General features: G+C 50.7%; 1 protein-coding gene across 3 annotated transcripts in view; it reads left to right on the top strand.

The window, feature by feature from the left end:
* The window catches only part of KSR2 (kinase suppressor of ras 2), a 274,031-nt gene that overhangs the window by 193,452 nt on the left and 66,124 nt on the right, over window positions 1–14,455 (top strand). For all 3 annotated transcript variants that reach the window (XM_045200496.3, XM_045200494.3, XM_045200495.3), the window contains exons 6-7: window positions 6,878–6,947; window positions 8,390–8,473. In XM_045200496.3, the coding sequence (XP_045056431.1) occupies window positions 6,878–6,947; window positions 8,390–8,473 (154 nt within the window). The remainder of the gene's footprint in view (window positions 1–6,877; window positions 6,948–8,389; window positions 8,474–14,455) is intronic.

Here is a 14,455-nt window from a genome sequence, read left to right as displayed (position 1 = left end):
CCCACGTCACCCTCCTGTTTCAGGAGGGAGATACTACGACCCCCTTTGCATAGGACACACTACTGAGACTCAGAGAGGTGCCCAAGGTGTCACAGTTGGTGAGTGGCAGAGCTGATGTGTGAGCATAGGTCCGCTCGTTTCAAACCCCCACACCGTCTCTCCCACCCTCCGCTGGGCAGCTGGGTGGTCGGGAGGCCCTCCCTGTTCAGAAAGGAGTAAGCTGCTCTGACCCCACAGGAGGGCCACACCCACGGCCTTGTCTCCAGTTTAACCCCCATCTGAACAGTTGGGTTTGACCGTGATACTCCGTCCCTGCAGGGCTCCTGGTTCTAGGCAGGTAGCTTCACCACTGCCCTTGGCCCTGCCTCAGTACCAGGGGTCCCTAGATGCTCACGTGACCGGTCTCTTCCCTCAAGAGTGAGCAACGCCCTTAGCTTGTCTTATTCATGGTGTGGCATCTGGGTCCTCCCTCTCCAATCTACACACTCACCACTGCCCGTGGTTCCCCAGACACCTCCGTGGGACCTTGGAAGTGGGTTGTCATCGTCTTAGGGAGAAACTTATGACCATGTTCACAGAGAAACTCTGGCCTTGAAGAGTCATGGAGCTAATACAACCTTTAGAGGCAACATGTAATTAAAATACGTCTTTAGATCTGATCTGTTGGAATTGGACATTAAAGCAAATAGAGCCATTCCCAGCTATGTGATAATATCATGAACAGCCTTTGCCTAGGGTCGGTTGGCACCTTGGAGAAATCGGTGGGATTTTAGCTGGTGACTGGCTTGTGGCCCCAAAAGAAATGTTTAAGGGTCTAAGTTTTTATTTGTTTCAGGTATCTTTGGGCCCAAAAGAATTTGCTCGTTGATTTGAGTGCAGCATCATTATTAAGTTCTCACTCCATCTGCGCTGGAAGCTTAAGGGCAGCTCAGAACTTCCTTTTCCTTTGTGGTTTGTCTGAGGCCGAGCTCTGTGGTTTGACTGTCTGAGCTCAGATCCCGCCCCCCACCCCCACCCCCAAGCTCTACCGCCTAAAATGAAGTTACAGAGGTTAAATCAAATCACACGTCTGAAGTCCTTAATCTGAGTCCTGCCCTTCAGTAGGTGCTCAGTAAATGTTAGCTGTTCTTATTAACAGGATGAGAGGCCTTCAGCTCCAGGGGGACAGGTAAGGTTAGGGTAGCTCTTCTATCCCGGAGGGCTTAGAGACCCCGAGACTTCAGTGGACAGTTTCTTGTGGTCTTTGCCAACTCTAGGACTGTGTGTTTTAAACAATAAATCTTACACTTGTTTCAGAAGGAGAGTCGTGCTGTGTGGGGCAGGGGGTGGGTAGCGAGGCATTAGCTTTATAGAATGCTGGATTCAACTCCAAAGTCCATCAAGCACTAGCGATGGACTTTAAGTTATCCTCAGCTTCCTTCTCAGCAAGCCGGGAATACAGTCTCCCGGGCTTGTTAACCTACGTGAAGAAGGGTCTCTGAGAGATGTATTCCCACTTGTGATACGTGCAGTAACACTGATCAGCACTCCTGTGCCATGTGGTGGACTGATTACTCTAGGGTGTGGATTTGTCTTATGGGGGGCAGCAGATGGGATCAGGACGGCTCAGGTGGGACAGTGGCCTTGTAAGGGCCTGGGCTGGTGCTTTAGATTCCAGTGGAGGTGGGGAGTTGGAGTGTGGAGGTAGGAGGCTGGAGGAGCTCCTCTTGTTTCCTTCACAGCCTGGCAGGCGATTCTCTCCTTGGCCACCAGAGGGAGCTCTTAAAGTTGTGAGACCAGCCTCCTCCCTGCTCCCCATTGCCCCTGCCCTCCACCCCGCAGCATCCTTGCATCCTGCCTGTTCTAATGTACTTTAAGGTTCCCATTGACTGAAAGCTCGGAGTTCCTACTATTTTATTTCCTTCATGGACTATGTCACTTTCTTACTCCTCCCACACACTCTAAGCTCTTGATTATCTAAGCGTAACTTGATTATCCTGTTCGACATGCCCCCAGTTTCCTAAAACCCTACCTGGTGCAAAACAGGTACTGTATCTGTTTCCTGTGGCTGCTGTAAGAAAAAAAAATGACCAAAATTTAGTGTCTGAACACAACACCAGTTGATTATCTTACAGTTCTGGAGGCCAGAAGTCCAAAGTCAATGTCTCAGTGGAGCTGGTTCCTTTCGGAAGCTCTAGGGGAAGAGTCTGACTTGTTGCCTTTTCTCGGTTCTGAAGGCTGCGCATTTCTCGGCCCTTGGCCCCCTCCCCTCCTCGAAGCCCGCCATCGCCCCGCCTCCTTCTCTCCCCGGGACTTGCCTTCCTCTCTCTGTCACTTATTGCATTGGGCCTGCCTGCGCAATCCAGGGCAGTCGCCCCATTTCAAGATCTTTAATCACATCTGCAAGATCTATTTTTGTCTGTTAGGTAACATACTTACAGGTTCCAGGGATCAGACTGTGGATATTTGGGGGCAGAAGGTATTATTCTGCTCAACAAAGTATTTATTCGATAACTGCTTGAGTCCCAGAGGGAATGAACATGCTGTTACATCACCTTCCAGGCCTCGGTGGCCCTTCCCGGAGCTGGAAAGGGGCATGCCCATCATCTCTGCTCTCCCCAAGACACAGGTGGGAGGCGTGGGTCTGGAGGGCCGTCTGAACTGGAAGCATGCAGTTTGTTCCTGTCTGTGGTTCAAATCCCCACTCAGTCACTTATGAGCTATAGACAGTTGCTTATTGCCTCTAAGCTTCAGTGTTTCCGTCTGTGAATGGGGATGAAATAGGCTATTGTTTATTGAACTCCAGCTCTGTGACCCAAACTAAAAACCCCAGGCCTGGCCTTTGCTTGCTGTGTGACCTTGGGCAAATCATGTAACTTCCTGATGTCCTCAGTGGTGAAATGGGACTAATGATAACTGTGTGTGTGGAGGTAACAAGATAATTACCTCATTAACTGAGATTATAAATGGATTAAATGAGATGATAGATGTAAAGGGCTTGTATGGCCTTACTGCCTGGTTCATGATAACGCTCCACAAAAAGCATATCTGTTCTTTTTGATTTCTGATTTTCTTCCAATTCTTATTCTTATTTCTTTTTCCTCCTATTCTTTTGCCCCCCTTCCTTCTCTTTATCATCACCTGTTTATACCTCGTGTCTCTGTGTTACATGTTTTTCCCACGCCTGGCTCCTCTCTCAGCTGGAGTTTGACCTCACCAGAAACCCAGAGCTGGGTCTTTCATTTGAAGGCTCTATACAACGCAAATGCTTTATTAATGTCAGCTTCTCCTGTCGGGGCTTTTGTTTGTCCATCTGGCTACCAAGGCCATTTCAAAGGCCAGGGCTCCTGGTTTATTGCCTTCTGTGTGGAGGCACTTTTGAGAGGAGTAGAGAGAGGGAGAAGACCCCTCTTTCCCTCCAGCACTGGAAATGAAAATATCTAAGAAGATCCGTCTGTTATTCTCCTCCCTGGGACAGAAGGCACCAGTTCTGCCTCTGTGTCTGCTTGACTTGTTATCAGAAAATTAGAGTAGAAAAGAATCTTTTGTTCAGCTAGGGAGACATCTTAATAGGCACTCTGATTGTTAAGCAGAAGTTTCTGTATCAGTTTAATTGCTGTAAATGCTGTTTGCCTTCTCTGTTATGATAAGGCCTCGATTTTCATAGATGTCCCCTCCCTCCCCGTCAAACAGTTCTCCTTCGCGTTCAGGCTTGCAGTGGCAAGTTTAATGAAATCCAAACAAAGAAAGGAGAGAGGATCTCCGAGTTCAGCTCCTCAGAGCCACGTACGAAGCCGTGTGGAGGTTATTATAACTTGAGACTAATGATGCTGCTGCCGCTTAATGTAACTGACAGAATTCCCCCCTTCAGCCAGATATCGGGGAAATGAAACCGAACGACTAAACTTAATTACTTCTACTTTTTCGAGACGGCGCTGTAATTGAGAATAACAGCATAATGAGGATATGAATCGAACAGTGAGATGTGCCCACATACAAGAGGATTTGCTCCCTGCCGAACTGAGCGTCAGGAGTGCCATCCCGGTCATTTTGTGGGGGAGGGGGGTAGAGGTGCCTGGAGAAGGAAAAACCATTTGGATCTGGGATTCTCATCCTTGGCACTGTTACTTTGGGGCTGGTTAATTCTTTGCTGGGGGGCTGTCCTGTGTATTACAGGACATTGAGCAGCATCCCTGGCCTCTACCCACTACAAACCAGTAGTACTCCCCACCCTAGCATTAACAACCAAATATATCACCATTTATTGCCAGGTGTCCTCTGGGGGCCAAAAGTGCCCCTGGTTAAGAACACTGGGGTAGGGGCTTTGGGAGGACTTACAAACAATCGCAAAGTTACAGCTTGAGGTTCTGCTAGTGCCTGGCTGTGTGACCTTTAGCAAGCCACCACACCTCTCTGAGCTCCTGTGTCTTTCTTGGTACAGTGGCAGTAATGAGAATCCTGAGTGCCTGGAGGCAAAGCTTTCGGGTATAAACATCGCAGCACAATGCCTAACACACTGAGTGATCAATGAACTCTGTTTTTATTATCATACTCTTGGGGTCAGCAAACATGTCTTAAGTACTTACTTTGCCCCGTGGCACTATGCTCTGAGACTGTGAGACGGAAGGAAGGAAGGAAGGAAGGAAGGAAGGAAGGAAGGAAGATAAATGTGGTCTCTGTCCTTGCGGGAGAGGCAAATATGTGCAGACTTGCAGGTGCTACCTCGTTCCGCACCCTGGCAGACATTGCTAATCAATCTCTGTGCTCTTTCCTATCGAGCCTCAGAATCCTTCTCAACACACCTTTCTAGACAGCTGGTCTTTATGTTCCAGGAGACGAACCCCCCATTCACCACTCCCAGGCTTGTGGGTTCCCCACGAGGAGGCTGTGTACCTCAGCTAACCCCTCCTCTCCAGCACAGCTCGTACACCTTCGTCCACCCTGGTGCTGGGGAAGGCAACGAAGGAGGTAGCAGGTAGATTCCTTCCTCTCAAATCTTACTTCAGTCCTGAAAGGAGATAGGAATGGAAAGAAAGCATGCTCTCTCTCTAAAAAAATATGTTTTCTTTCTTATCTTCTGTTGTTTCCCTCAGAAACTGAAACAAGCGGTAAAAATGGATGACATTTAGTTTTTAGTTACACTAGAGGAAATTCCACGGGCAATGATTCTGAGTGATATACCATGCTGGCCCCCTCTTGGATTTGCTCCACCTTTTGGGGCTTGGAAGATCTCTAGCTCTCCCAGGAAGGGTCCCAGCTTTACAAGGGCAGAAATTGGGGTTTCTGGAAACAGCTTTTAGATGGCTGCCGCCAGTGCCATTAGACAGAAGAGAGAATGTGAATGGGTTGGAGGTTAAATGCTCCCTGATTGGTTCAGACAAGCTGGGCTCCCCAATGAGCACAACACTCCATAACAATTGCTGTGAAAAATGAGGCATGCATTTGCAGCTCAGAAAGCAGGGTGCTGGCTCCATCCATCTGGCCTGAGAAATGAGGGCTGGCATGTGGGTCAGCCCCTGGCTGCTTCTCTCCCGGGCTGGTGGGGACTTCACAGGCGGCACTAGTTCATTCCTGCTGTCGTTTCACACCCCTCAGGGCCTCCACGGTCTGTGAGGAGCTGGGGAGTGGAGGGAAGGCGGGGGCTGGTGCTCAGAGTCTGTGGAAAAAGTCGCAGCACTCAGCGGTGGAATGATGGTGGAAGTCACTGGCATTTAGCCTAAGGCACAAAAGAAAAGACCAGATGGGGACAGGAATCCAGTCTGAAGTCTGTGTGATATAATGTCTTCTTCATTCCCCTCCACCCATCCATCCATCCACCCAACCACCTAGCAATTCATCCACCCACCTACGCATCTGTCCATCTATCCACTCATCTGTCCACCTACCCACCCAACCATTCATCCACCTACCTATTTAAATATCCACCCATCCACCATCCACCCACCAATCCATGTACCTATCCATCCATCCGTCTGTCCATCCACCCACCCACCCCACACAGCTACCCACCTAGCAATTCATCTACCCACCTACCCATTTTTCCCATCTATCTACTCATTTGTCCATCTACCCACCTATCCATCCATCCCCCCCACAGACCTACCTACCAATTCATTGATCCATCCATCCATCCATCCACCCAGCCCTTCATGAGTCCATTCCTTTATTCTAACATGAGTTTAGATGGTACATGGTTGAATATATTTTAAATGGTTATGTACAATATATATAGTTATATCAGTTTTCTATATGGAGTTTACTCGTAAAATGTATTAAACAGACAAAAAGAGTCAACTTAAAATAGTAAACAGATCATTTTATGGGCTGTATAGGAGTGTGACCAAAATGAGGAAGTAGATCCCACATGCATGGCCGGCGTTTGCAGTCTTCCACAGGAGACCTTGGCCTCCAAGGCCACATGCTCTCCAGTCCCTCCGGCATGGATGCACAGCTGCTGTGTGACCTCCGAGGTGTATGACCCTGAGCAAAGGACTTCCTCTCTCCAAGCCTCAGTTTCCTCACCTTCAGCGTGGGGGTGCCGACAGCCCCTGTCCTTGGGATTGTTCCGATGACGTGATGGGCGAAGGCATGTGAGTCCCGTGGCAACGCCTGGCACACACTAAGCACTCTGTACATGGCAGTGATACTTCATCTTATTCTCTGCACAGCTGGCTTCCTTCAAGGCACTCTCTGGCTGCCCTGCCCAGGGGGCCTTGTGTGGGTTAAGAGAACACAAGCTAAACCAGGGCTCCGCTTGGCTTTGGTTTAACGAGTGATGTGGTTGTCGTCCTTCCTGAGGCCCGGGAGCCTCCCTCTTCCTTCCAGAATTTAGCTGGAGCCCATGCCAGCCTCTGGCCCTCTGTGTAACAGGTTCTCCTCCCCTCTTCTCTCCCCACAGACACGTTGTCAGTGCCGCGCTGGTCCCCGCAGATCCCTCGCAGAGACCTTGGCAACTCCATCAAGCACAGGTAGGCTGGATTCCCGTGTGCACTGGTGCCTACGTCCCTGCACGGTGAGGGCTGGGGACTCTGACCCCCAAGGTGGGGGTAGGCTGTGCAGGTGTGCTCATATCCACTTGACAGGTAGGCAAACGGAGGCCCTGGGTGGCTAAGTGATGGGTCTACTTGGCCTCAGCATTTGTGTTCTTTGGACACTGCTGCTGAGAGTTTTCTTTGCACCAGGGCCTCTGTGACTGGGCTGAGGGACTGACTCACTCATTCATGGACTTTTTCCCACTCATCTTTGTAGAGAATTTCTGTGCCACAGCTGCAGCACAGAATGAGATGGAAGGTCTATACCCGTGGGGAGCTCATGGGCTGGAGGAGGGTTAGACAGTCAGTCAACAGGCCACGATGGTATGGAGAGATTGGGGCTGTGGCGGGGGCAGGGTTAGTCCCCGGGATGAACGCATCACTGTAGCCTGGGTGAGGCAGCAAGGAGCACACTGTCCCGGAAAGTCATCTCATCAACAGTTCTTGAAAGAAATGTGTTGACAGGACAGTTATTAAGTCTCAATGAGAAAGTGGTGTAGGAAGTAGTGAGAAATGTGTGACAGACACATCAGTGGTCTGGCAGTGAGATGCAGAGAGGAAGGCATCAAAGGCGGCCTGTTTTTGGCTTCTTCTTGCATACCGCCCCCTGGCTCAGCTCCTCCCCCTGTTTTAGCTCCACCCCTGGCTCAGCTCCACCTCGGATTGGCCATGTGTCTGGCTCAGCTGCCTGGCATCTCTTGGAGAAGAAAGTAGCCCCCCTCCCCAACCTTTCAACTGTGTATCATATATCAGAGGCCTCCAAATTGCCTTGGTTGCAGCAAGTGGTGGTGGTTGGAGAGAGAGCTGAGCTGGTTCTGAAAAGGCTTTCATTTTAGGGGACTCTGCTACTAGATTTTGTGGTCTCAGCTTATGGGGGGCGGTGGCCCCCTCTTGAAGCTTCCCATATGACATAACTAGCCATGATGGGAAATGGCTTTCCCTCCTGGGAGGCCCCACCTTGCTTTGGAGGCTCCAAGGACAGTTCTAGCTCCATCCAACACTCTGTCCCAGAACTGAACTCAGCACATAGTAGGACAGCAGGCAATATTTATTGAACAAATGAGTGGCTGTTAGGAATGATTGGGTAATAATATAGTCACAACTTGATTCATTGGGCATTCACGAGGTGCCAGGAGCTGTGTAAAACCCTGACATTCGTGACCCTGTTTAAAACTCCCAATGATCTATGAGGTCAATGTGTTATTATGCGGCTTCACAGGTGAGAACACTGAGGTTCCAGTGGTTTATGCCTCAAATTGATTTAGTCACATGTCTCGGAAGAAGCAGGACTGGAATCACCCTTTAAGTGGTTCATTCTTCTGGAGATGGGTCAGTTGCCATCACCTTGCCCTTGAACATTTCCTGTCTCTTTTCCACAGGTTTTCCACCAAGTACTGGATGTCTCAGACGTGCACAGTCTGTGGGAAAGGGATGCTTTTTGGCCTCAAGTGTAAAAATTGCAAGTAAGTGGCTGTACCTGGAAGCATTTTCCACTGTGCCTGATGTCAGCAGGGGCACTACTGGGATCTGAATGAATTTATGGGAGTTGGGTTTCTTGACTTTGGGAAGAGCTGCTTGCTCCGGTTTTGGGAATAGATCTTAAAGGAACCTGTGTATTGGGGAAGGGCTCAAGGAGAGCAGATCTAATAAGAACCTGAGCTGATGGGTGGCCCTGGAAACGCATAATGGTGTTGCCCGAGGTGGGGTGCCGTCTTGCATTTTTATAGCACCTAAGACCAGGGGTTGGCCAACTTTTTCTTGAGCTGGCCAGACAGTAAATATTCTAGGCTTTTCTGGCCGTGGCGTCACTGTTACAACTACCCAGCTCTGCCATGTAGCTCAAAACAACCAGAGATAATACCCAAATGGGCGTGACACTCTCGTTTATCCCCATGAGACCTCATTTACAGCAATATTCTGTGGGCTGGCTCGGGCCTCTTGGCTGTAGTTTTCCAGTCCCTGAGTTACTGTTCGTGAAGGCTTTGCCTCCTTTATATATATTTTCTCCTCTGAGGGGGTGTTATGGTCCTCCCCATTTTATGGATGTGAAAGCTGAGTCTTGGCCAAGGATAAGTCCCCTGACTGAGGTCACACAGCCCAGAAGTGGCAGTCAGAACTTGAACCCTGGCCCCTAACGCCTGTCTTTTCTGTGGCTTCACGTTGGTCTTGAATTCTCCCCGCCCCCCGCCCCACTTCCACACTCCCATTCCAGGTCATGGCTGGCAAAAGGGAGGGGGGCTGTAGAAAAGCTCTGGCACCCAAAGTGGGCTCGAGTCACCTTCTAGCTGTTTGGCCTTGGGCAAGTCACCTCATGTATCCGTTCCTAGTGTTTCCATCCACACGAGAGGGATAATCATCGCGCCTGCCCAATGTGGCGGTGCGCATTCAAGAAATCGGCACCGAAGGACACAGCCCGGTGGCAGGCGTGGTGTTCTGTCCTCTGTCGAAGGCTGCCAGTGCCTTTCTGCTTGGCCTCCCTCTCTCCTTCCGTAATGGGAATTAAATACCCGCTCCTGTCCAATTACTGAAAAATGGTCATGAAGGTGCCCGTGTATCTAAGAGTTACAAGTGGACGTGTATCTGTTTGCTGATAGGAGCCGCTTAGTGTAAAAGGTGGTGGGGAACCTTTCCCCTGTGGCCTTGTCCAGCCCAGGCAGGGGACTCTCATTCGGGCTCCTTCAAGCCTCCCCACATCCCGGCCCTGTGAGGGAGGTAGGCTAGCCATGGGGGCAAGGATTCATTCTAGCCCCCAGCTGGGAGGTCTCACCTGAGTGATGAAGGTAGGGCCGAGGGCTCCGTTCCCTAGTCAGGGGGATTAATTCATTCCAGCACAGAAGGAGGCTTAAGCTCTGTGGATACGGGGGCAGGACGCACAGGGCAGTCACTACCAAGCATTTGTGTTTGGAGGCCTGCACCCCACCTTGGTCCTCCAAGGACCTGGGCTCTCGGGTGAGCCCCCAGGATGGCAGCCCTGGGCTTTCTGACGCCGACAGGCATGAGGCTAGGCCCCCAGGTCCAACTGGCCGGCTGTCTGATTTCCCCCAAACGCCAGCTGCTCCCGGCCTGTCTTATCACGTGTGTAGTCCCACTGTGTTCTGTGGGGGAAGCAGCAGCTTTCACAGCCTCGCACCTGCAGAGGGGAGGCTTTGAAGTCAGGTAATTAGGTGACAGGGACACAGCCAGGAGGCAGCAGGGCTGAACGCTTCCTTAGCCGGTTTAATTTTCAGCACTAGATATAAAACTCTGAGGTGGCCTTTGCTTCTGCTCTCTGTTCTAAAAGTAACGAGCAAAGGCCCAGGCCCGCCAAGGGTTGGGGGAAGGGCTGGGGCAGGCGTGGGCGTCTGGTAGAGAGGGCCGGCTGCAAGAGGCCCAGACTTTGGAAGCAGCCAGAACTGAATTCGAGTCCCAGCTGCCTTGCTGAACTTGTGTGAGCTTGAGCAAGACACTGGTCATCTGGGAGCTCAGCTTCCTTATCTGTAAAGTGGGCATGATGTGAGCACCTGCCATAGGACCATTGGAAGCAGTCAATGAAATGTCCTCGCCCCCAGGTGATGATGTTTTATCACAGAACTTCCCTCCTCCCTCTCCACCTTCTGCAAAAATAAGTGGCCGCCAGTGTGAAAGCGGCAGAATGCAAAGCAAGCTGTGCTTGGACCGAGGTGCTCAGCCCTTAGGAAAACTGCCGCGGAGGTGGAGGCAGAGTCTGCCGCTGCTGCAGAGCTCCAGCGTGCTTCGGGAATTCCGACATTACACCCTTGTAACTACCGCGGGGATTAGAGCGTTCCCCAGGACGCAGCAATGAGCACGCACTGCAGATATCACCAGTTGAGATGTGAACTTACTCTTCTGTAACATCCTGCAGCTTTCGCGTGAAGAACAGAGAGGATAGATAGTCATTTGCATTTGTTTTCAAAGGTTGAAAAATTTTGGACGCACTGACAGACTGATAGAAGGCTTGCATGAGGGACAGAAACAGGTGACGCGTGGGCCCTGTTGTCAAGGAGTTTGGGGAAGACACAGCTGCAGAGAAATGATGTTTGGAGAAGCCCAAGTGCACACGTGAAGAACAGCGACAGGTGGAACTTCAGAGAGGCGTCACCAAGACTGGGGAGGCAGCTGCTTAGGAAAAAATGGGCGGAACTACTTGCTCTTTTACTCACCTAATGTTTATTGAGCACCCACTACTCACCAGGCACTGTCCTGGGCGCAGGGGAAGTAGCAGTGGATAAAACAGACAAAATCTCTGCCCTCGTGGAATTTTCAAGCTGGTGGGGTGGGAGGGCAGGCACAGACAGTAGGGAAAGTAAGTTATTCAAATAGATCATCTGTTCAGACGATACTGAAGTCCTAAGCAGAGTTGTCCAACCTTTCGGCGTCTCTGGGCCACACTGGAAGAAGAGTTGTCTTGGGTCACACATTAAATACATTGTGTCATGTAATCACAAAAAATCTGATAACGTTTTAAGTAAATTGACGATTTTGTGTTGGGCGGCATTCATAGCCATCCCGAGCCTCATGCAGGCCTGCGGGCCGCAGGTTGGACACGTCTGAAAGGAGAACAAAGCAGAACAGGGAGACAGGGCCAGGGAAGGGGCTGCAGTTTTAATGGAAGTGCTCAGGGAAGGTCTCACACCTGAGTGGGATCTTGGGGAAAACAGTAGTTTGTGGTGCAGGTCCTTTCCTGTTTTCCTGAAGTTCTTCCCAGAGACTTGGATTTGAACCTGCCCTGAAGGCAATGAGTTAGTTGTGTTTTTGTTTGAAATGTGGAGCAACCCTGGATCTGGTAGTGCCAGAGACTCCTGGGTGAGGAGGATCGGATCAGACCCTTGCTGCTCCATGTCTGGTCCCTGGACCGGCAGCATCAGCCTCACCTGGGAACTGGTTGGAAATGCAGAGTCCTGAGTCCCGCCCCAGACCTGCCACACGAGAGTCTGAATTCTAAGACCGTCCTGGTGATTGTCGTGTGCACTAACATTTGAGAAGCGCTGCTCCATTGGCCCCCAGACTCCCCTGCGAGCTCCTCTTTTCTCTGGATAAAGGGTCTCAGACCTGAGCATGCACAGGACTCCCCTGGGGGGTTTGTTAAGACACGGAGTCCTGGACTCAGCCTAGAGTTTCTGGTGCAGCAGTTTGGGGGGGGGGAATATCAAGAATTCAAATTTCTGACAAGTTCCCAGCTGGTCTGGGCACCACATTTGAGAACAACTACTCTACGTAAACATAATTGTTTGACAAAATCAAACTTCATTTTGTGTGAGAGTTTGTTTTTTTCCTTACAGTATATGGTCACTCTTTACTGCTTACTTTTCAGGCTCTTGTGTTGTCACAGCTGTTGTAGACACAAGCCTTGTTCATCCCGGTAAATCCACCGGAAAATCCACCCGGTAAATACTCGTGCGGTGATCAAAAAGGGAAGGAATGACCAGGTCCTGGGCTGACGGTCAGACACACACGCGCCTGCGTGTGAACCCTCACTCTGCCGCTGGCTGGCATGTGACCACTGCTGAGCCTCAGTTGCCCCCTCTGTAGAAAGAGGGAAATAATTAGACATTCCTTATAGAATGCCTAATTTGTAGATAACATCTATTAATTACATATTATCTTACTAGATTATTTTTTTAAATCAGTAAGATAAATAAAGTAAAAGGCTCAGCCTCGTACTTAACCCATTATAAAACCTTAATAAACAAAAGTGAATACAGTTCCTAACTTTATGATTTTGGGGTGCCCCTCCCCCCAGGAAGCCAGGATACTTCTGAATGCCTAATCCCCTTCGCTCCTGCTTCAGTTTCAGGCCCACTTCTTCCGGAATTATCCTGAGCTTGTCTCATTGGCGTTCCGAACAGAGAGATTAATGAACTAATGGGAAATTATACTCAGAAAGCAATTTGCAGTGATCTAAATGGAGGCGTTTTCATCTAAGAGGCTCATGAGCGCGGAATGGAGTTTCGTTCTAAGTGGTCGGGTGTCAGCACAATCCGAGAATTGTCTGGTAACTGTGGACTCAGCTGGCTGAAGTGCGCTTTTGCAGGGGATGCTGCTGGGCTTCCCAGCCCTCAGTCGGGGGTTATCTGCATCTCTCCTCCCTCTCGGGGCCCCTTCCACAGGTTTGGGCTGGGCTGAGGGCTGGCTCCCTGCAACCTCTCCACCCCTGTCTGCGTTTCTTGCAGGAAAGTGCAGGGCAGTGATTGGCAGCTGGTCCTCTAGAAAACGAGAGCTGGAACCAAGGTGCTTTGCTTCTCCGCGGGCTGCAGGGTGGAAGGGAGGGGGTGTCTTCAGAAGCCACTGATGGAGAAGTAGCCTTTCGACCGTCTCCTCTGCCTGTCGTAGCCTCCCTGGGGGCCGCTTTGTAGACCCTACTTCGGCTCGGGTTATTCTGCTAGGTCGGCAGCCCTGGCTGAGCGTCTGCTGTGCGGGGGAGGCTGTGCTGCCATTTGGAAACAAGGGGAGAAAGACAAGGTGGCTGCCCTCCCCTTGCCCCCAGTCACCACCAGTTCTCAAGGCGAGCTCTGCCCCCTGAAACCGTGACGAGGTCAGGTAGTAAGGTCAGGATCGTGGTGGAAGCTTAAAATTGTAGCTTCTGAGCAGCACCTCCCTGCCCCCAGCCTTCCCGGCCCAGGCTCTGGGGGCAGTGCCTAGAAATCTGCATTTTTAAGAAGCCTCCCAGATAATTCATATTCGCATTAAAGTGTGAGTGAAAAGCGTTGATCTGGAGGGAAGGGTAAACAGGGTAGATAGTTACAGGTGACTCTTGAGCAACGTGGGGGTTAGTGGTGCCGACCCTGCCGCCGTCGAAAATCTGAGTATAACCTTTGACTCTCTGAAAACGTAACGACTAACAGCCTACTGTGACCGGAAGCCTTTCCACTATCATGAGCAGTTGAATAACACATTTTACATGTTACTTGTATTACATGCTGTAAGCTTACAATGGAGCAATCTAGAGAACAGAAAATGTTATTAAGAAAATCACAAAGAAGAGAAAATATATTTACAGTACTGTATGTATTTACTGAAAAATATCTGTGTAGAGGTGGACCTGCGCAGCTCAAACCTGTATTGCTCAAGGACCCACTTTACTGCCACAGGGGGCGGTGCGGGGGCTGCCCCGGGTTGGGGGACACATTGCTTGTGCACATTGGGGAGGCTGTCCCCAGCGACTTGGAAGTCACCAGGGAAGCATGGAGCTGGCCAGCTGCAGGCGGGCTAAGGGTGTCCAGGCTAAGGAAACAGTGCCGGCAAAGGCTGGGATCAGGACATAAAAGGCTTGTTTGCAACTGTGTGTACCATGCAGAGCCTGGGCTCCAGAGCAAGCTGGTTCTGCTTTGCAGTCACTGAGGGGTCCTGCAGTGATGACTCCTGCCACTGCTTCCTGAGGCTCAGGCCAGGGCCGGGGACTGCTCACTGCCCATCCCGCCCCCTGCTGGGAAAGCGATCTTGGACTC

The sequence above is a fragment of the Desmodus rotundus genome, chromosome 7 (genome assembly GCF_022682495.2).
Source record: "Desmodus rotundus isolate HL8 chromosome 7, HLdesRot8A.1, whole genome shotgun sequence".
NCBI classification, from domain to species: domain Eukaryota; kingdom Metazoa; phylum Chordata; class Mammalia; order Chiroptera; family Phyllostomidae; genus Desmodus; species Desmodus rotundus.
Note: the sequence above shows the minus strand (reverse complement) of the source record. Positions and strands in the feature narration are given on the sequence as shown.